General features: G+C 38.2%; 1 protein-coding gene and 2 pseudogenes across 3 annotated transcripts; 1 reads left to right on the top strand and 2 right to left on the bottom strand.

The window, feature by feature from the left end:
* Positions 1-2136: 2136 nt before the first annotated feature.
* On the top strand, positions 2137-12571 carry LOC147488388 (ankyrin repeat-containing protein At5g02620-like). Its single transcript, XM_086570740.1, has 3 exons — positions 2137-3167; positions 3256-3665; positions 11447-12571. Exons 1-3 carry the CDS (start codon positions 2840-2842, stop codon positions 12311-12313), a joined length of 1605 nt encoding a protein of 534 aa, XP_086426866.1. The 5' UTR covers positions 2137-2839; the 3' UTR covers positions 12314-12571.
* Positions 12572-16227: 3656 nt separating this feature from the next.
* LOC147488387 (putative membrane-associated kinase regulator 4 pseudogene) lies at positions 16228-17622 on the bottom strand (annotated as a pseudogene). The gene has a single exon (XR_015201849.1). The product of XR_015201849.1 is annotated as a putative membrane-associated kinase regulator 4 pseudogene (transcript).
* A 738-nt stretch (positions 17623-18360) lies between these two features.
* LOC147488386 (putative MYST-like histone acetyltransferase 1 pseudogene) lies at positions 18361-21155 on the bottom strand (annotated as a pseudogene). The gene has a single exon (XR_015200744.1). The product of XR_015200744.1 is annotated as a putative MYST-like histone acetyltransferase 1 pseudogene (transcript).
* Positions 21156-21165: the final 10 nt, after the last annotated feature.

Raw genomic sequence — 21165 nt, 5'->3', positions numbered from 1 at the left:
TCGTCGACGATTTCTCAGCATCTCATTTTCTCGACTAGTCGCATCTTCAAATTCTTCACATTCACCTTCAACATTTTGTTCCATTTCTTCATTTTCAATATATCTTCTATTTTCTCCTTCTCTAATTTGTTGTTGCACCTCAAACATTACCTCAAATGTTTCTTCTTCATCTTCATGTTCCATTTAGAGAAACCTGAGTATTCTAATATGTAGAGAAACTTGAGTATTATATGTAAGGAGTAAGGAATATTCTATATATATTTGAAATTTTGATATATTTCAAATAATTGAGTAAAATATGTTTGTAAACCCTAAACCCCAAACTAGTTTATTATTCACAATTGAATAAAAAATAGAAAATAACAAGTTTAGATATAAAACAAATTATTATTTTAGATTTGGCTAATTGAGTGAAATATGTTTGAAATTAAATTTTTTTTATGTCGGTACGAAATTTGTAAATCCTGAACCCTAAACCCTAAACCCAAACCCCAAACCCCCAAACTAGTTTATGATTCAAAATTTGAAAAAGAAAATAATAAATAATAAGTTTAGATATAAAACAAATTATTATTTTGAATAATTAAGTGAAATATGTTGGTACGAAATTTGTAAACCCTAAACCCTAAACTCCAAACCCCAAATTTCTAAACTAGTTTATGATTCACAATTTTAAAAATAAAATAAAAAATAACAAGTTTAGATATAAAAAAATTATTATTTTGAATAATTAAGTGAAATATGTTGGTACGAAATTTCTAAACCCTAAACCCTGAACCCCAAACTAGTTTATGATTCACAATTGAAAAATAATAATAATAACAAGTTTAGATATAAAACAAATTATTATTTTAGATTTTAGCATGTTTGATTACATATTTTAACTTGGTTATATAAATACTATGTCATAACAGATAAAGAGTGCAGAGTGCATGTAATTGTGTTGTTTCTAACTCAATTTTTTAAATCGGATTTCAATTTTCCTAATTCAATTGGGATGTGTTGATAATTGATCATTACTAATTCAATTGGGATGTGTTGATAATTGATCATTACTAATTCAATTTTGCACATAATTGTTTAAATAAATTATTATACACTTATGATTGATTAATTATTTGTATTATAAGAAAAGTGTTAGTGTTTATGTATAAGAAAAGTGTAATTGGTGTTTATGTCCAAACGACTTCACCATATCACCCCATAGAAGCCCTAAACTACCCAGCTATACCGCTTGCATGTGATACCAAATGATTAGCCAAATCTAAAATGCACACACAAACGATGTGATCAAGTCGTTTGAGTGTACTCTCAAACGATATGTCCATGTCGTTTGAGTGTACTCTCAAACGATATGTCCATGTCGTTTGAGTGTATACTCAAATGACGTGACCACATCGTTTCAGTGTATATTCAAACGACGTGGCCATATTGTTTGAGTGTTACTGAAACACTCAAACGACTTGCCTATATAGTTTGAGTGTATACAAAAACGACGAGTTCATATCGTTTGAGTAATACTCAAACACTCAAACGACGTGGCCATATCGTTTGAGTGTATACGCAAACGACTTAACCATATCGTTTAAGTGTTACTCAAACGACGTGACCCTTAAACGATATGGACAAGTCGTTTGAGTGTATACAAAAAAGACGTGTCCATATCGTTTTAGTGTATACTCAAACGATTTGGCCATATCGTTTAAATGTATACCAAAACAACGTAACCATATCGTTTGAGTGTATACGCAAACGATATGGCCAAGTCGTTTGAGTGTATACAAAAACGGTTTGAAGGGTTCGTTTTAGCGAGACCGGTTGAATTGGTTGTTGGGCATGGGTTTTGATGGCAAACTTGTAATATTGCAGACTTATAATTTTTTTTTTTTTTGAGGGGTTGCCCAATCCAATTTGATGAGTGACCGATGGAATCATATATTAAATACTATGCCATGTTTGATTGTTACGTACAAAGTACAAACCAAAGAAAAATTTCCTCTATTTGTACGTTTCTAGTAAAAATAGTAAATACAATATGTGATCACGCATGAATCATGAATGCATGATATGAGGTGATGATAATGGATAAAGATGTGTGCAAATAAAAACTATAGAATCCATGGCCCACCTGGCACTATTGAGAATTTTCTATAGCAAACGGTTTGTGGTTGCAAATTGCATTACCCATAAAACAACCTTAGCTTTGCGTTTCATTTTCATGTTTGAGACTTTGAGCTAAACATCAGCTGACTTTATCATTCGTCTTAGCTTAAACTTCTCTTTGCATGTTTCAAATCCATATACCATTTTTCTTCATGCTTTTTTGGTGCTTCATGAACAGTACTATATAGATAGAAATAGAAAGGACTAGATTTTTTTTTTTCTATTTCTAGCTGGTGCTCAACGTTTTTCATTTATATATATTTGGATGATCAATCATTGCTTCAGCTCATTTTTTTTTATATTGGATTAATATTGTTCATGGGGTAGAGGAGAAGAGAAGACAAGTTTTGTTCTGTTCTTCAAACCCCAGGTGATTGATCACTATCTATCCAATTTTTCTTGGATTTTTAATATCTATTAATCAAATCCCAGACACCCCTTTGTTTTAGCATTTCAAGCTTGGAATCAAAGGGTGTTGTCTATTATTAATCTGGGGAACATGGTATGTCAGAAAACAGAATAATATAGGAATTTGAGGAGACCAAAAGCAAATGCCCTCACGTGTATAATTCTGGGATTTTGCAAATTATATTAGCTTGGGGTTCTGTTGGATGTTTTGATCTTGGCCTAGAAATCAATATTAGCATAAGAGAGGTTGTTCTGCATTAGGGTCTAAATGGAAACACCCACGCCAAGAACGCCTCGTAAGAAGATGACGAAACAATTGACTGGGAAACGTGACGATACGCCCCTGCATTCTGCGGCGAGAGCTGGGAATCTGGTGGAGATTAAGGATATTCTTACCAAAACTGATGGTGATGAGCTGAAGGCATTGTTGTCGAAACAGAACCAATCAGGCGAGACAGCACTTTACGTTGCTGCGGAATATGGTTATGTTGATATGGTTGAGGAGATGATTAAATTCTATGATATTGTATCTGCTGGGATTAAGGCTAGAAATGGGTATGATGCTTTCCACATTGCTGCCAAGCAGGATGATTTAGGTATGGTATTAGAAAGGTTTCTTCAATATTGTTTGAAGTTTTATGTGTTTGAAGATGGAAGGCTAATTTTATTTCCAAAATGTTGCAGAGGTAGTGAAGGTGCTCATGAATGCCCTTTTGGAGCTCTCAATGACTGTTGATCTATCGAACACTACAGCGTTGCACACCGCTGCCACACAAGGTCATATTGAAGTGGTGAATTTACTCTTGGAGGCGGATAGCAGCTTGGCTAGGATAGCCAAAAGCAATGGAAAAACTGCTTTGCATTCTGCAGCGAGGAATGGACATGTGGAAGTTGTTAATGCTGTTCTAAGCAAGGAACCTGGGATTGCGACACGGATTGATAAGAAGGGGCAAACGGCGCTTCATATGGCAGCCAAAGGACAGAGAATTGAACTGGTGGAGGCGTTGATCAATTCAGACCCTTCTTTGGTCAACATGATTGATAACAAGGGAAACACAGCATTGCATATAGCTACACGGAAGGGTCGTGCTCAGGTTTGATACACTTTCTACCTAATTTGTGTTTCAATCTTATGGATTATGGAACAATAACACTGCTGGTCTATCTTGCTTATACTGTGTGAGTTAGTGGATTGTTTATCAATTATCAGCTTGTCCTGTTAGAGAAAGTGAATCTGAAAAAGGTCTTACGACATACAAGAAAGAGGAAAAATCATTAATTGAATGTGAAAATAGAAGAAACATTGTTTTCCCTCCTAGTTTTATTAGACAGTGCATAAGGGGGAGACTCTTCTGCATGTCATTTCAACTCGTATATGGTATATCTAGTTGGGGATCAACATCTCTTTGAACTTTTTGACATAATGAGCAGTCTAACATGTAATTCACCATTATTGAAAGAGGAGCTTACAGACAAAAGATGAAAAATCAAAGATAGTCTCAGCGGTATGGAAGTTGCGTGTTTCTTCAGAAAACCTGGCATCTTCACCTACCTGTGCATTTTGGCTTAAAAACAGTTATCTTTCACTGGCATACTTTTTTATAGGAAGCATCCAATTGCTTGGTAAACATATATTGAAGTTTCATCAAAAGGAGTACTCTCTTTTTTTCTCTCTCTCGTCTTTCATATATTTTATGACATGTATTTGGTCTGCGCATAGAGCAATATTCAGAATATTGTGATTTAAGATTTCTGTGAAAAGACTTTCCCATTATAAAATTGGGCGAGTATTCTGTGTCGAAGATAAATGCTCTATATCTATTTTCATTTTCACTTCTGAAATTTTAAAAGCTTAGCCAGCTAGAGAATTACCATAAAATAGTTCTTCTAGGATAAACATTTAATCTGATTTGTCAATTGAGTGGTGACTTATATATTGGTACATAGCAGACGAAATCACAGTGCTGGCCATTTTTTAAAGAAGAAGGGTTGAAAGAAGTTGTTCTCAATAAACATCCAGGGATCAGTATTTTCTGTTCTGAAAAAGCGGTTCGGATTGGTCTATGTTTTATTGTAGTCCGGGAAATTCATTGTACTATGGAGTGGCCACTATTAACACTTTTAGACTAAGTAACATGGACAATTCATACGCTTAAAAAGATCCATGTCGGACACAAGGACACGTTTGTGCATACGATTTGAAACTAGGGTTTCTTTTGTACCCTAAAAGGTTAAGAAAATACTTTTTTTTTTTGCTTAAAGGTAATTGATTATATTAAAAATATAAAGTGAAAAAGTTACAAGCAAAAGTGCCTATGCCTGACTGCAGCTAGTGCGTTTTCAAGCCAATTACATCAGTTAATGAGTCGAAAGTAGGTGGTGTGTTGATTTTCCAAATTCACCATGAATCGTGGTCTTGTTTCCCACCACACACTATCACCCCTAATCATATTAGCCCCATGTCTGGCGCATTTATCTGCCCCAATATTTGTCTCTCTCCAAGCTGCAGTTACATTTATCCACTCTGCCTTAGACTTGAGTGAGCTCCATGCTGCTCTTGCCTTCCAATGGACCTTGTCCCCTTGAAATGCTTTTTTTTTTTTTTTGGTAAGCCTGTTTTAAATGAGATCAGTAACTCTTTGATGCTGGCGGGGTTCGAGCCCCAGACCTCTGGTATCATCACCCAAAGGTTTTACCAACTTTGCTAGTCGGCACCTGCCTTTGAAATGCTTTTGCAGCTGCTGTAGAGTCAGTTTTGACCCATATCTTGGACCAGCCCATCTCCACTGACTTTTGAATTGCTTGTATGATGGCTTGAGTCTCGGCAACATAGTTTGTTGTGACACCGAGGCCACCTGCTGACGCACCTAGAAAAGCCCCTTGATGATCTCTGAGCACATAGCCCCAACCTGAGCTTCCCGGGTTTCCTTTAGAGCAACCATTGGTGTTTGCTTTTATTACTCCTACTGGTGGTGTGGAAGATTTGGGGAGCTCTTCTCACCTTATTTGGCAGTCTTAGTGCGTGCAAGATCAAAAGCTCCGTTACATAGTTCTTCATACTACCTGTTGATCTGTGATGAGCCCTTGTCACAGCTTTTCTGATTAGGTAGCATATCTGAGTGAAATTGGAGGTTTTGTTGTCATATAGAACCGTATTTCGGTTCTTCCATAAGCTAACTAGGCAGGTGATTGAACAAGCCTTCCACATGTCCAGGATCAAAGAGCTAAAGTGTTTGCATTGTTGCAAAATATCATTGAATGACTCAACTTGAACCTACTGGCTGAATAGATTCTTTATAAGGCCCCAAGCTCTTCTTGCCAGTGGGCAGTGAAAGAGTAAGTGATCCTTAGATTCCTCACTGCTCTTGCAGACGCAACATCTTGATGCTAATGATATTCTCCTCCTCTTCATCTTGTCATCTGTTCCCATAGCACCATGCCATATTTTCCATGCAATACCCTTAGTTCTAGGTATGGTTTTTGCTGTCCAAATGAACTTACACCATGTTGTTTCGTGACCCTTCATCCTGATATCATTGTGAGCTGCTGCTACCGTGAAGTAACCATTAGAAGTGGATAACCAAATCCTAGAGTCTTCCCTGCTGCTGTCAGGTTGTTGAAGCATATTAACCTCTACACCCATGCCATTAAGCACCTGAATCATGCAAGCGGGGAAATCCCACTGCCCATCATGTATGAAGTCACCCAATTTAGCTTTGAGCGTCTTGATGCCCTTCTTGTCTTCATCAAAGAAATCACATATTGGCTTGCTCAGTAACCAATTGTCTCTCCATATACTAATGGAGTTGCCAGTACCAACTACCCAGCCTTGAAGAACATTCATTTCGGATAGATACCATCGGATGCCCCTCCACACTGTCGAGGATTTGTAATCAGACCACCCACCAGCTCGATTCGTATACTTACCCTTCATGAACTCAGACCAATCACCTTTTTCATTGAGAAGGCTCCATGCCAGTTTCATTAACATTGAAAGGTTAATGTCTTGAAGTCTCCTTATACCCAGTCCTCCCTCTTCAGTGGGTTTACATGTTTTATCCCAAGACACAGTGACATATTTCCTCCCTCTGGGTTCCCACTCCATATAAAGTTTCTAATGATTCTCTCTCCTTCCTTCAAAACTGAAGTGGGCCATTTGTAAACTGCCATGTTATGCACCGGTATGCTATTAAGGACATGCTGAGCCAGTACAACCCTTCCTTGGAATGATAGCATCTTTTCTTCCCAACTTGCTACTTGTTTTCTGATTTTATCAATGAGAGGGCTAAGAACAGCTTTGGTAACCAAAACTGAAGTGGGCCATTTGTAAACTGCCATGTTATGCACCGGTATGCTATTAAGGACATGCTGAGCCAGTACAACCCTTCCTTGGAATGATAGCATCTTTTCTTCCCAACTTGCTGCTTGTTTTCTGATTTTATCAATGAGAGGGCTAAGAACAGCTTTGGTAACCTTTCCCATGACTAGGGGAACCCCTAGGTACTTCTCTGGTAGGCTTCCTTCCATGATGCCAATGGTGTTTAGAATCAGTTCTTTTCTTCTTGCAATCATCGAGCTGAGGAAAATTTTGCATTTTTCCTTGTTAATAACCTGGCCTGAGGTGTTTTGATACCTGTCTAGTAGCTTCATAAAGTTCTTGATGCATCTTATATTAGCATTACTAAATAAGAATATGTCATCGGCAAACATGAGATGTGATGGGCTAGAGTATTTAGAGGTTACCACCATCCTTTGAATCTTATTAGTTGTTATCAGGTGTTGGATGTTTAGACTGAGGCAGTCCTCGGCAATTGCGAAATGAAGTGGAGATAGTGGGTCACCTTGCCGTAGCCCCCTCTCTGTTTTGAAGAATCCTTTAGGCCCTCCATTGAACATGATGGAGATATTGTTGCTTGACATAGCACCTTGAATCCACCCAATCCAAGTACTATTGAAACCCATTTGCTGAAGAACCTTCCATAGAAATTTCCAGTCCAAAGTATCAAAGGCTTGGGAGATATCCAGCTTAATACCAATATTCCCTCCTCTTCTTTTTACTTTGATTTCATTAATAAGTTCAGATGCGAGCCCGATAGCCTGCTGTGAATTTCTGTGGGCAATGAACCCATATTGTTGCTTGGAAATGATTCTCTGAGCAATTGGCCCCAGCCTCGAAGCAAGTATCTTTGTAATGACCTTGTACATGAAGTTCGAAAGACAGATAGGCGTGTACTTGTTCAACTGATTAGCATTTTTCTCCTTTTGAATAGTACTAGGAAGCTAGTATTAAATCCTTATGGCAGTCGAGATTTAATGAAGTACTGGACAGCTCTGCATAGGTCATACTCAACTATGCTCCAGCAAGTTTGAAAAAAGAACCCATTAAATCTGTCTGGCCCTGGTGAAACTGGGCATTCAGGATAAGAAGGCATTATCTGGATCAGTCACCACCGTTGGAATTCTGTGTATGAGTTCCAAGTCCATTTCATGCTCTTTGTGCCTGAATTTCTCCTTGTAATGCTGAACTATATAATCCCCAATCTCATCCTGGTTCCGAAGAAAAATTCCTTCTGTAGTTTTCATTTCTGTGATTAGTGATCTGCTTCTATTCATTGTGACTAAGGCATGGAAGTATTTTGTGCTTCGATCATAATAGTCATTATCCCATTTAGTCCGTGACTTCTGTCTCCAAAGCATTTGCTCCTGCTGTAAAAGCAACTCCACTTTATTTTCTTGACTTACGAGCTCTAAGGCAAGTGCATCATCAGTGTTACTCTGTTCAAACCTCTTCTGCTGCTGCTCTAGAATAATGGTTTCAGCCTCCACCTTATACTTGAGATGCCCAAAGGTTGTTCTGTTCCAGTTCTTGAGGGCGCTTTTAAGCCTTCTTAACTTGCTAGTCAAAATGAAGATTGAATGACTCATAACCGGCTCCTGCCAGCTCTCTTTCACCACGTCAAGAAAATTAGAGTGAGTAGTCCACATGTTAAAAAATCTGAAAGGAATGTTATTAGGCTTTGGAATAATAGCCCCTTGGCCCATGATAGGAGAATGATCAGAACACAATCTGCTGACAATCTTGTAGCTCCATCCAGGGAATTTATTGAGCCATTCTGCATTGAAAAACATTCTGTCTAACTTCCCAAGGATCTTGTTTCGACCAAGCTGTTTGTTCCACCAAGAGAAATTAAGGCCAGTGCTCGGGGCTTCTATAAGAAAGCAGTTACTGATGGCTTCTCTAAAGTCATTCATGGGGGCCTTTGCTGGCTGTAGTCCACCAAGTTTCTCTGAGTGGCTCAAATATGCGTTAAAGTCACCAATCACTGCCCAAGGCATGTTGGTTGAACTGATATGTTTAAGTTCAGTCCAAAGACATCTTCATTGCACATAGAGACTGTGTGCATGAATAACAGTAATAAGATTGCCAAGCACTTCAACAGTGATCTGCTGGCTGGAGATGTGTACCACAGTAGGAGCAGGAACAGTTGTCTTCCACAGTAACCAGAGATTCGGGACTCTATTGACATTACTATTAAAGATAATTTGTGAATTCAACCCTAAAGAGTTGATATATGCAACAGAAAAATCATTCGGATCAGTCATTGGTTCAGCAAGGCCCACTATATCTGGATTCCAATGTCGAATGAGTTTAGAGAGTCTTTCTTGAGATTTGTCATTTGCAATACCTCTAATATTCCAAAAGAAGCACTTCGTGGTAGTGAAGTAACAATTTTATTAGGAAAGGTGAGAAGTCACCTGGCTCATGCCTTTCTCCCAGCCCTAGCTCGAGTCTTGGGAGGAAGATTTTTCTGTAACTGCCATGCTGGCCTGTTGATGTTCTCAACCCCATGAGTGGATACAGTAACTGCATTTGGGTCTACCTCAATAAGCTCTGTGCAAGTTTCTACTAGGTTCTCTTTTCCTGTCATATCGATCCAACTCATAGCCGGAGATAAAACGGAATCAAGTGGCTTCGCCATCTCCATATTACTGTTATGTTGTTGCCTGTGTATCACCATCTGGAGGACCATATCTGCCTCACTTGTTGCTTCCTTTATTCTTTCAGAGGCCACAAGTGGTGATTTTGGACGTGTCATTACCACTACCTGATTATGTTTGTCCATATTTTCATATTGGGCTTGGCTACCAAGTGCTACTGCATCAGCATCGTGCCAGTCCTCAGTCTCAGAGCCAGCGTTTTCGAGTATCTCACCCTCCTCAACAGCTATGCCAGCACCAAGATTAACTTGATCGCCTTGTTTGTCTACAAGATTCTCTGGGGAATCATTTGTCTCTTCATTAGTAGTATCCACGGCATGGTCCTGCTCATCATGCAAGCAATGCAAAGCATCAAATCTGTTTTGAACTACAGTCACCTCAGTGGCCTTAGCCCCCATCTGAGTAGTGGCCTTGGCTTGCCACACATTTTCTCCTTGTTTGCTTTGTTCGCCTTGTTGGTTGTTGTTCCTGTGCCTTCTTTTCTTCCTTCTGTCTTGGGTGACCCCCTCAGGTGGAGGCGTAGTGTCAACCACTACCTCCTTACCCTTGTCTATGCTTGCTGTCATAACCCCTTTGAGTTTTCGGCATTCAGTCACCAAATGCCCTACAATTTTGCAATGAGTGCACATTTTAGGCATTTTTCCAACTTCAACATTTTGCCAGAAGTTAACTTTTGCAGTTCTAACATATATCTGGTCGGGAATAGGCTTCGAGAGATCCACGTCCACTAGAATTCTTGCATAATATCCGTAATCTCTTCTCAAGGTGTTATCATCAATTTGCATAGGATACCCAACTCCTCTGGCAATCGACATGAGAGCTTTTGGATCCCAATACTCTTGTCCAAGTCCAGGCAAGCAAATCCACACAAGACCATGGGATTGTCTTTGACTCTCAGGGCAGAAATTAGTGCTCCAGTGGCTTAACCTTAAAGGACTTTTATCAAAATCCCAAGAACCGTGAGCCCACACTTTGTTGACATCATCAACATTAGAGAAACGTATGAAGATGTAGCCTTTCCCAATCAGTGTGATTAGCCACTCACACGTAGGATTCCATTTCTCTTTGGCAATAATACGAACACGCTCGATGGGGACTTTCTGCAAATCCACTCTGCCGATGAGGCAGTGCTTGCAGTATTTTAGTCCACGTTCATAAGCTTGTTGAGGGATGGTAATGGCAGGAAACTCCCCCATTTTCTCAGGCTCTGGTAGCTCATGTAGCTCCAATTGTTGATAAACTGCTTGCTTAGCTGCATCCGCCTAAGTAGTAGTTTTATTTGTTTGTGGCTCAGCTGCCACTTGGATTCGAGGTGCAGGTCGTACTTCGAACTCAGAAAGGTCCATGTTTGTATTCAGAGAGCTAGTCTCTGTCCAACATCAGTTGTTAAACCCCCCCAAAAGGGGAAGTGTTCTATCTTCTTTCCCTCCAAAATGTACGTTGAAGGGATAAGAATTAATAAAACAAGTAAAACAATTTGTAGTTTACTAAGATACCCTCAGTGTTTTTTTCTCTCACTTTCTTCTCTCAATTTTGCATACATACTCACCTAAGAAAATACTCTATTAACATAGTTACAACCCCATGATATGCCATTTTCATAGTTTTTATTTGCAAGGAGGCACTTTGTAAGGTCATGAGCTCAAGAAATAGTTGTGTAACTAAAGAATAGTTATTGTTTATTTTTTATTTTTTATATTTTTTTTAATTAGTCGTGTCCGTATCCTACATTACATATAGGTATTTTGTCGGACACGACACGTGTATCTATGTCTCACTTAGCTTTTAAAGACTTTGGATACGTAAGTAATTAAAAAGTGCATGATTGCACATTGGTGGAAGAGAACCCCTGATGTATCTCTTGTTTTCTTTGCAGATTCTAAAGAAACTATTAGATCACAAGGGGACTGATACCAAGGTTATTAACAGGGTAGGAGAAACAGCCCTGGACACTGCTGAGAAAGTTGGGAACTCTGAAATTGTCGCAATAGTACAGGAGTATGGTGTTCAAAGTTCCAGAGCCGTAAAACCAGGTGCAGCACAAGCCCGAGAGCTGAAGCAGACTGTCAGTGACATTAAGCATGAGGTCCACTACCAACTCGAGCACACCTGGCAAACAAGGAAAAATGTGCAAGGAATTGCAAAGCAGGTTAACAAAATGCACGCAGAGGGACTTAATAACGCAATCAACTCCACGACAGTGGTTGCTGTTCTCATTGCTACAGTTGCATTTGCTGCTATCTTTACTGTCCCTGGTCAATTTGTAGATGACCCAAAAAACATTCCTCCAGGATACATTCTTGGAGAAGCTAACATCTCACCGAAACTCCCATTTCTGATCTTCCTTATTTTTGACTCGATCGCTCTCTTCATATCCCTTGCTGTGGTTGTTGTGCAGACTTCAGTTGTGATCATTGAGAGCAAGGCCAAAAAACAGATGATGGCTGTTATCAACAAGCTGATGTGGTTGGCCTGTGTGCTTATATCAGTGGCATTTTTAGCACTAGCATTTATTGTTGTAGGAAAGGATGAGAGGTGGTTAGCAATTGGGGTGACTATCATAGGAACAATAATCATGGCAACAACACTGGGCTTAATGTGTTATTGGGTAATTATGCACCGAATTGAGGCCTCGAATCTGAGGAGCATTAGAAGATCTTCTTTGGGAAGTAGGTCGCGGTCTTATTCCATGTCTGCTTCAGAAACAGAGGCTGATAAGTTTAAGAAAATGTATGCAATTTGAAATGTTCAGTGCCAGGGGCCTTTTTTTTTCTGCTTATGGCACAACATGTTTATCATCATCATCAAACTTGGGCCTTCAGATGTATATTGCTCATATATATAGATCTTTCAAAACCCTTCTACTGGAACCGTGGTGGTTCTTTTGTTCCATCCAATTCAGCATGGACTGTGACAGACAATAGTTCCAGCCTCGCAAGACTAGGTTAGTGTATTTATGAAAATTTTGGTTGGGTAATATATGGTCCTGCAAAATTTCAGATGTTTTCTGTGCGTATAACTGTTCTAAGCAAACATGATTCCAATCTTAACTTCTAGATTCTTACAGTTTGTTTTTTTTTCTTGTTTGGGTGGTAATCACCAGTGGAAATATATTGTATGTAATGGAAGAACTTATGTCTCTCCATGAGATTGGTGGCTCCTCCAGGCTTTGGTAGTTTTTTTTTTTTTTTTTTTTTCGAACACTCTCGAATGTACATTTAGTACATTACAAGAGGGGGTTTGGCTGACCCCTACCAGTTTATTAAAAAAAAATACCAGTTAATTAAAAAAAACAATTGAAAATAGAGAGTACAATAAGATTGGAAATTACAAAAAAAAAAAAAAAAAAAAAAAAAAAAAAAAAAAAAAAAGTGAAAAGTGATTGAAATATCTCAAGGCTCATTAAAAGTCCCCCCTCTCTTGGCTTCATCTCTTCGTGTTACGTCTTTATTGTGGCCTTTGTAATAGTTCTTATATTTATATATTAGTCTCATGAAACAAATTTTTCCCTGGAGGCTGGAAACAATTTTAGAAGTAAATTAAAACTTCTTGTTCTGTGCTTTGTTGGTAAATTAACTGAATGATTCCAGCAGTGAATTATTGGATAGTACTGGCCCCATAAAATAGCGGAGTTCTAAAGTGGTAAACCGCGCTGATATGCGTCAAAGAGTCATGTCATCGATCCTAATCTCATGCGCGTTGCATCATCTTAAGTTCAGTCAAAACATGTCAATTGCAGGGAGAAGAGGATTCAAGAAGACTCACCTTTTTGGAGTTCGTTTTTGCTAGGTAGAAATTAATTGCCATGATTGTTTTTATTTTATTTTTTGGCTAGCCTGTTTTAAATGTGATCAGTAATTTTGACACTGGCGGGTTCGAACCCCATGCCTCTGTTATCTTCACCCAAAGCAACTGCATTGCCATGAGAGATGAACCCATGATGATAGGATCTTTTGAAGTCCTTTATGAATACTACATTAGCAAATCGGTTCAACAATCTATTCTTTCATAAGGTATGTGGCCGTGTCACCTGCATCCTTTTAAATCACCATTCACCAGTATGTTAATTCATTCATGAGGGCTGATTAATTGGAACGTTGTGCAACGACTGATATTTTTCTATATGGAATGTGCTAATTAAGTCGTCCACATTATGGCTTTTTCCATTTCCTTTATTTTTGGTCTTACTTTCATCTTCATTCATAGAGGATACAAATGCATCCGTTTTGTGTGAAGATTTTCCAAGTTGTCTTTTGCATGTAATGGGCGCCACTAAACAATTGTATGCGTCAATTTCTCTGCTTAGGAAATGAAATGCCTAACTACTAACTAGGTAGTTCTTTTCATTTTATGATGTTTTCCATGGAATATTAAAAAGACTAAACACACCACAAGAACCTATGTAGATTATATTGCAGAAGTCTGTTCTTTCAATTATATACTGTACTATTGTTCTTCTTATCTCTTGTTGAAAAGACTGGAGAGTGGAAAGTAACTTCCTCTTTAAATTAAAGTAATCTTTCAAGTTTTCTGGTTTGAGAACGTTGTAAAAGGGGGAGTGAGATAGAGGGTAGATAGAAGAGGCCAGGAGATCGATACCTGTTACTATCATAGAAATTGGACTCCATCAACCAAAAGCAGCCATTTAAAATCTGGGGTGTGTCTGATACTTTTGTCAGTTAGGATAGCAGTGCACGTGTTTGTTTAGAGGAAAATTGTAAGGGACAACTCAATGGAGGAAAAGGTATATAAGGACATATGATAGGACTCCTTGTTGGCTTGTTGCTTCCTCCTAACCATCTTAAATGCCCATTTTCCTTTAGGACATGTACTGGAGTACTAGACTGGTGGAGTAAAACTTGCTAAGAGGAATAGAGGATGAAAAGCTCCCAACAAAAAAAAAAGGTTTGGAGTCTTGAGATATCTCTAACATCACGTCATCACCACATGCTTCCATTTGCTGCATTTATCAGAACTTCAAACAATGCTAGAAGTCCTAGAACATCCAATATTGCTTTCGGTTTGTTAAAGAAATTAACATTATCATTTGGCCGGAAAGTGAAATCAGTTTGTTAGTTGGTGAATCTTATCAATTAATATATTTCTCTTTTAGGAAATATGGTGTTGTTTTAGGAAGCTTCAAATTCACTTTATTAAAATGTAAATTGTACAGTATTATACATTTATACAGGCTTGGTCATACTAAGGACATGAGGATGACAAAGCTACTATGCATGACTGATATATTGGTCAAAATGGAAAGCATTAAGTTAATAAGTTCACATTTGAATGATCATCATCACACAGCATTTGGGACCCCTTGTTGACTGATGAAGCAGTGCCAGAAGTATTTCTATCAGGGAACTAAGGAAAGCAACATCTTTTGCTAGACCCTTTTGAGATTATTGTACATTTGCATACTACTCGTTAAGCTTTCAGCAACGACCAAAGTTGTATCACATGGTTTTTGTCATAAGACCAGAACATATTCCTGATCTGCTAACTTTCAAAACTAAAAGAGAAGGAGAAGACTCAGAGCAGCTTCTAGCTTGTTTACTTAATTTAAAGAGTTATTTCCTTTTCTCCTGATCATTATTCATTACAATATTCACTTGCTCCTTGATTGTGTTCATTACAGTTAATTTTTACGTTTTGCAGATGAAACTAACTAACAGCTGGTGAAACCATGAACCTTAAAAACAACTACAATAGTGATTACGATTTTCACAAAGTTTAGAATGCTTAGACCGTAAGCAAGAGTGTTAAGTAACCTTGCAGAAGAATTCTAATTAAGTATCAATGTTTCATGACATGATGTTGGTGATGCTGGAATTTTCCAGTCTCAAGCCTACTTTATACAAAATTTTGTTTCAGGAGGTTTCAACCAAATACGATTCTAGTTGAGGATTCAACTCAAACAAAACAGAACAAAACAAGAAAAAAATCTTAGCATCTTCTTTTACTGTGGGAGATCACTGTAAAAGGACTTATACTTTACTTTATAATTATTTAATAAGCATATGTTCAAAAGTTCACAGAGCCTTGTGAGTTGTGAGTTGTGAGTTGTGAGTTGTGACAAATGAATGGGTGGGAAACTCTTGTTTTTCAGCAGCCACCAAGGACAATAGACTAATAATGGCCTAAATGCGAAAGAGACACTTTGTTTTCCCAGTAGCCATCAAGCTTGGAAGAAAAAGCTAACTTCCATAGAAAGGTTACCATCATTCCCATATTGCAATTGCTTACATTTATTTATCTTGTAATGAACTTGAGTCTTTTCGTGAGATTAGGTGTAAAAAGCCCACAAACATTCGTGCAAACTTGACAACATTGAAATCGAAATTTGTTAACTAGTTTGAACTTTAAACATCAGTTAACAACCTGGTATTTCTAATACAAGAACTTTCATTCTTAAAATCGGACTAATAAGAGCCACACACTCGTCACAGTCGTCAGCTTATTCAGAAAAAAATTAGAATGTCAGTAGGCGTATACCAACTTTTAAACTAATGATTTCCATATCAATTAGCACCATTTTTTCTTAATTGCAGCTAGTGGTGGCAATTTCATTCAGACACAAACTGCCATAAAGTGGTCCGCTGTAGGTCTAGTCTTGTAGAGGTACTTATTGCACATGCACAGTTCTGAACTTTGCACTCAATGAAAGACTCAAAATAAAAAATTACCATGAAAGAAGACAAAATATCTCAAACACATTAGACTAAACATTAAATTCTAATTAATCGTCTACTTTTCAACCATACCTAAGAGATTTCTGTTAGGGATCACCATCCCCTACACAGTCCTGGCCTTCCTTGATCCTCACAAGCTGCTATCCTTGCAGCAGATAATGAACAAAACCCAACCTCACTTGAATTCTTTCTTGAGCTAAGAACCTGCTGAGACTGTTTACAATATGCAATGGCACCTTGAACAGAAGTTTCAATCTCTGAATTTGCACTGCTGCTCCTCTTAAGCACATGTACTTCTTGGAAACCAGTTGAATTAGCACTGGACAATGAGGAGTTGGTAGAGGAGGAAGAAGAAGAACCGGACAAGGACGACGACGAAAAATAACTAGAGTTTGTTGCTGAATGTTTTTTCATTGATAGTGAGAAGGACCTTCTATGAACACAATTACCTTCATTCATTTTCTCTTTCTCACTACTGCCTCCAATGGAATTTGCAGCAACTCGATATCTCTCCTTATGAATTTGGCCAAATGGATTTTTCTTTGCCATGTTCATGTACTTGTTTAAGCTCTGTTTCGCTTTCAACGTGACTCCAACATCTCCATTTCTTGATACCTCTGTAGAAGTCTCCTCTTCAGAACATTGTGATTTAGTAAACAGAGACTTCAAGTAATCCTTGGAAGCCTTGAGTTTTAGAGCCAAAGAAGACTGTTTCATTACTTTGAGCTTCTTGGACCAAGATATCTTGCAATGGTTCTCACTGGAACTGCTCATATCAGTGGAACATTCATAGAATAACTCACCTGAGTTTAGTTCCCCACTAACCCTGCGAGAAGCAGTAGGAGAGTTGTTGAAAGATTCAAATGGAGTGCTAGTAGTAAAAGGAGTGCTGCAGTTTTGTTCACTTTTGTTCATGCAAGTAATATTAGCAGCATTTTGGAGGAGATTCTGAACCATTTGTAAACGAGGAGGGAGGTGGAGAGGAAGTAAGTTCCCTTTGTAAAAAAGTTCATCTGCTGGGGATGTTGAAGGCTCCCTCTCAGTAGAATTTGAACACATATGGAACTCAAATTCTCTTGGGTATGAAGTAGAGTTGATGGTATAGCACAAGTAAGTAGAGTTGACTTCTATGTCAATGTAGTCTTCATCTGCATTGTCACATGAAGTTGATGGAATATCACAAGTTGGTTGAGCTGACTCCATCTCTCTCACTCTCTCACTCTCTCTCTGGAAGTTTTATGGGGAGGTGAGATTTGTTGAAAGAGAGGAAGGTCAGAGCATCCTTTAAGTGGGGGTGGTGGTGCCAAACTGCAATCAATATAACAATGCTGGGGATTGCCAGGACAATTGAGTGCCTCCAAAATAACAAATTCAGAACACTACGAATGAGTTTTAAATTAGAAAAAATGACTAAAAAGGGTATCAAACTTTACACGTTTTGACAATATGGGGACCAAACTTATTTTCTTGACTGTTTGATTTTTGCAATGTAGGAACTTCTGTCAAATTTCTCTAACACCGTTTATAATTTGTATTAATTTTTATTTTATAAATTAATACAAATGAAAATTAATTTGTAATGTTGAAAAAAATTAATATAATTTTCTAATTTGCAATGTTAAAAAAAATTGCAGGTGCCGACTATTAGAAACGTTTTTCGTTTAAATTAAATGACCCCACTGGCCAATATCTTTGTCCGTGTGTTTCATTTTTCACTGCAGTTTCTTTTTGAACAAATCGAGTGCACAGTTTACATAATTACATCCCAGTAACCTGAACGTGGAATGGGAGTAAAAGCCCCTAGACTGTTATATACTATTTTCAGAGTCTAGTACTTTACAGTTTTTTGCCCATCCAAAAGATGAACCAATTGCATCAAAAGATGATAGTAAGATAATAGGCATTACAGGCCCCTAGTTCACACTTCGTGTATTCAAACCCAAATTAACAAAGTGATAAATATTACGGTATAATATGTTATCCACCCAAATTAACAAAGTGATAAATATTACGGTATAATATGTTATCCATCGTAAGCTCTTGGTCACGACTTGGCGTCTGACCAGAGTTATTACTCTTTAAGTTCGACAAATATTACACTTGAACAGATGAAAGACAACGCTAGGAACCATTGATGTGATAACAAGGTTTCCATGTGGATGAGGACAAGTTCCTAGTTTGAGTAAAAAACTCTTTACACTAAGAGAAAAAATATGAGCGTAGCAACTTCCTTCCCCCTTCTTCCCCTCCCTCTTCCTGAGTTATGATCTCATCGTTGTTTCTCGTTCTTCCTCCTTTAATCTCTTCCTATCCCCTTTATAGTCTCTCTTATCTCCTCTCTAGTTTTATATCTCTCTTTTCCAGATCTTCTTTTTTCAATCATGCGTTTTCAATTATGAGTGGTCCAGATCTTAAGTTTATTCCTGATGAGAGTGAAGAGGATGAGCTTCACCGTCTTCATCTCCAGATAGTCTATGTGGAGAATAAATAAGTTCCCAAATGAGATTAATCTAAATTCCATTAATGGCAAAGAGAGAAAACTTTGGGAGAATTCTCTGATTGGTAAGCTTTTCACCTCGAGGAAGTTTGATGAAGGTGATATAAAAAATGAATTAGTGAAATACTGTAATACTATTTCAAAATTTTCAATTACTTTCTTATCTAAGGGTTTATTCAAATTTTGGTTTGAAGATGAACAGGAACTGAGATTTGTTCTTGAAAATGGTCCATGGTCAATTCATGGGTTTATTATGTCTCTCAAGCAATGGATACCAGATAATCCTACTAATAATTATAGGTTTCAGGAGTTTAGATTGTGGATTCAGGTATTTGGTCTCCCTCTCGAAAGGTTTACTTGGGAGAATATTCATAAAATTGGCTCTGCATTTGGGTTAGTTGTGGCTATTGATTTTGTAGGCAGTTCTGATGCTGGTAATTCCTTTTCTCGTGTCCATCAGGAGGAAGATGGTGAGTAATGTTGTGGTTAATCTTCATGAAAATAAGTCTGTTCAGATTTTTTTTAAATATGAGAAGCTTCCTGTGTTTTGTTATTGTTGTGGGTTGATTGAGCATGATTATAAGGAATGCAAATATTTTATTAATCATCTGTTGTTTTTTAAAGAGGGTATCAAAAAACTCCATGTTGCTTATGTTCTTCCTTTTTCAAATAGGATTAGAGCTACGTCTTTTAAATTTGGAATTGGTATTCAGTATAGAAAAATTCTTGAATGGGATCCTGTTTCAGCAAGATTTGCTAAAACACACTAGTTGAGGGTCGGAAGTAATGTTTTTTTGGAGATGGTGGTTGGGAAAAGATGAGACTGGACTTCGGTTTTGAAGTTGCCTACGTACCCAAATGTATTGCTTGGGATCAAGTCTTGATGCGTAGTTCTAGAAAAATGACGAAGGTTGGATTTTATAGGTAGGATTGGTGATAGTTACTTCCTCGTTCTCCAATATTCCAATCATGGGATGAAGTTGGAGAACTGGTGGGAGAACTATCCAATCATAGGATGAAGTTGAAAAACTGGCGGGAGAACTGTCCACTCGTGGGATGAAATTGGAGAACTGGCGGGAGAACTGTCCAATCATGGGATGAAGTTGGAGAACTGGCAGGAGAACTGTCCACTCGTGGGATGAAGTTGGAGAACTGGCGGGAGAACTGTCCAATCGTGGGATGAAGTTGGTGGAAATTGTTTGACTCGCAAAACATGTGCGCATATTGATATTGATTTTACGTGTAGGTATGTAGGCTTTGAGCATGGGCTCTGAGCGTGGGCTTTTCTGTAGATAAGCTATGGGTATGGGCTCTGAGCGTAGGCTTTTTTATAGATGGGCTCTGAGTGTGGGTTTTTTTATAGATGAGCTTTGAGCGTGGGCTTTTTTGTAGATAAGTTCCGAGTATGGGCTCTGAGCATGAGCTTGTATTGAATTGGGCTTTTATTGGGCCACATTTGTGAGGGATTCCTCTGAATTCTTACATTTTACAAATTTACAGGAAGACTGACAAGTAGCTCAACTGAAACATCAAGGGACATCTGCTAGATCCAGATCTTGCTCTTTGTAGGGAGTCCACATTAGTTTGCTAGCATCAATTTTTGGAACTCCAGGACCAGCAGCTTTAAGATGGGAATCGAGAATATTGTGGTCTGTACAAACTTATTGCATCCCTTCAGGAGTATACTGGATGAGGTTCAAGTCCTTTAAAGTGCAAAAGACATCATCTGGCCGTATGGCAGTCGTTTGACTAAGCTCCCTAACAGAGATCATGCAGTCCTTCTTTTTCAGAATTTCTAGAACTTTGGTCTAGTTCCCTTTGTAGCTTACTTTTCCAAGGTCAGATAGCGGCTTCTCAGGTGTCCCTGCTGTGCCTTCCTTCTTAGAAAGCTCATAAGAGAATGCAATTAGGAATTTCCCATAGCCCTTTATTTGATAGGGAGGAAGAGTCAAAATGCAGGCTAGATTGTAGTATTGCTCTGACTGCTTCTCCTTTGAGAAATAGGCAACCATGTGGCATCCACGATCATCACACTCACATAGAATGTAAAATAGAAAATAATCAACATCATCAAGCAGAGTCTTGTGGTCAAGAAACAATTTAACCATATAGCAAAGGTTCTGACAGTAGACTCTGTTGTCATTGCCATCAACCTCAAACATAGAAAGTGTTCCACTTCGGTAGATCTCATTTCCTGGGGGATGCCTGAGATCACACTTCCGAATATCAACAGTTCTATAACTATTTGCTGACGTGTCATTTGAACTTTGGTGACCTTAGTTTTGCATCACAAATGGTCTTGGAAATGATCTCTAAGGCGAAGAAAGCACGAAATTATCTTGCTTCGGCAACATTTACACTTGAAGCTGTTGGTACTGTAACTCGTAAGTTCTCCCCGCCCGCAGT

The sequence above is a fragment of the Coptis chinensis genome, chromosome 7 (genome assembly GCF_015680905.1).
Source record: "Coptis chinensis isolate HL-2020 chromosome 7, ASM1568090v1, whole genome shotgun sequence".
NCBI classification, from domain to species: domain Eukaryota; kingdom Viridiplantae; phylum Streptophyta; class Magnoliopsida; order Ranunculales; family Ranunculaceae; genus Coptis; species Coptis chinensis.
This window is presented reverse-complemented; position numbering and strand designations above follow the sequence as displayed.

Bases quoted from the DNA above. Each gene is read 5' to 3' on its own strand.
- LOC147488388 (XM_086570740.1), top strand. From the start codon at position 2,840: ATGGAAACACCCACGCCAAGAACGCCTCGTAAGAAGATGACGAAACAA. The intron at 3,168-3,255 runs GTATGGTATTAG...AAAATGTTGCAG, and splicing joins TGCCAAGCAGGATGATTTAG to AGGTAGTGAAGGTGCTCATG. The intron at 3,666-11,446 runs GTTTGATACACT...TTTTCTTTGCAG, and splicing joins CACGGAAGGGTCGTGCTCAG to ATTCTAAAGAAACTATTAGA.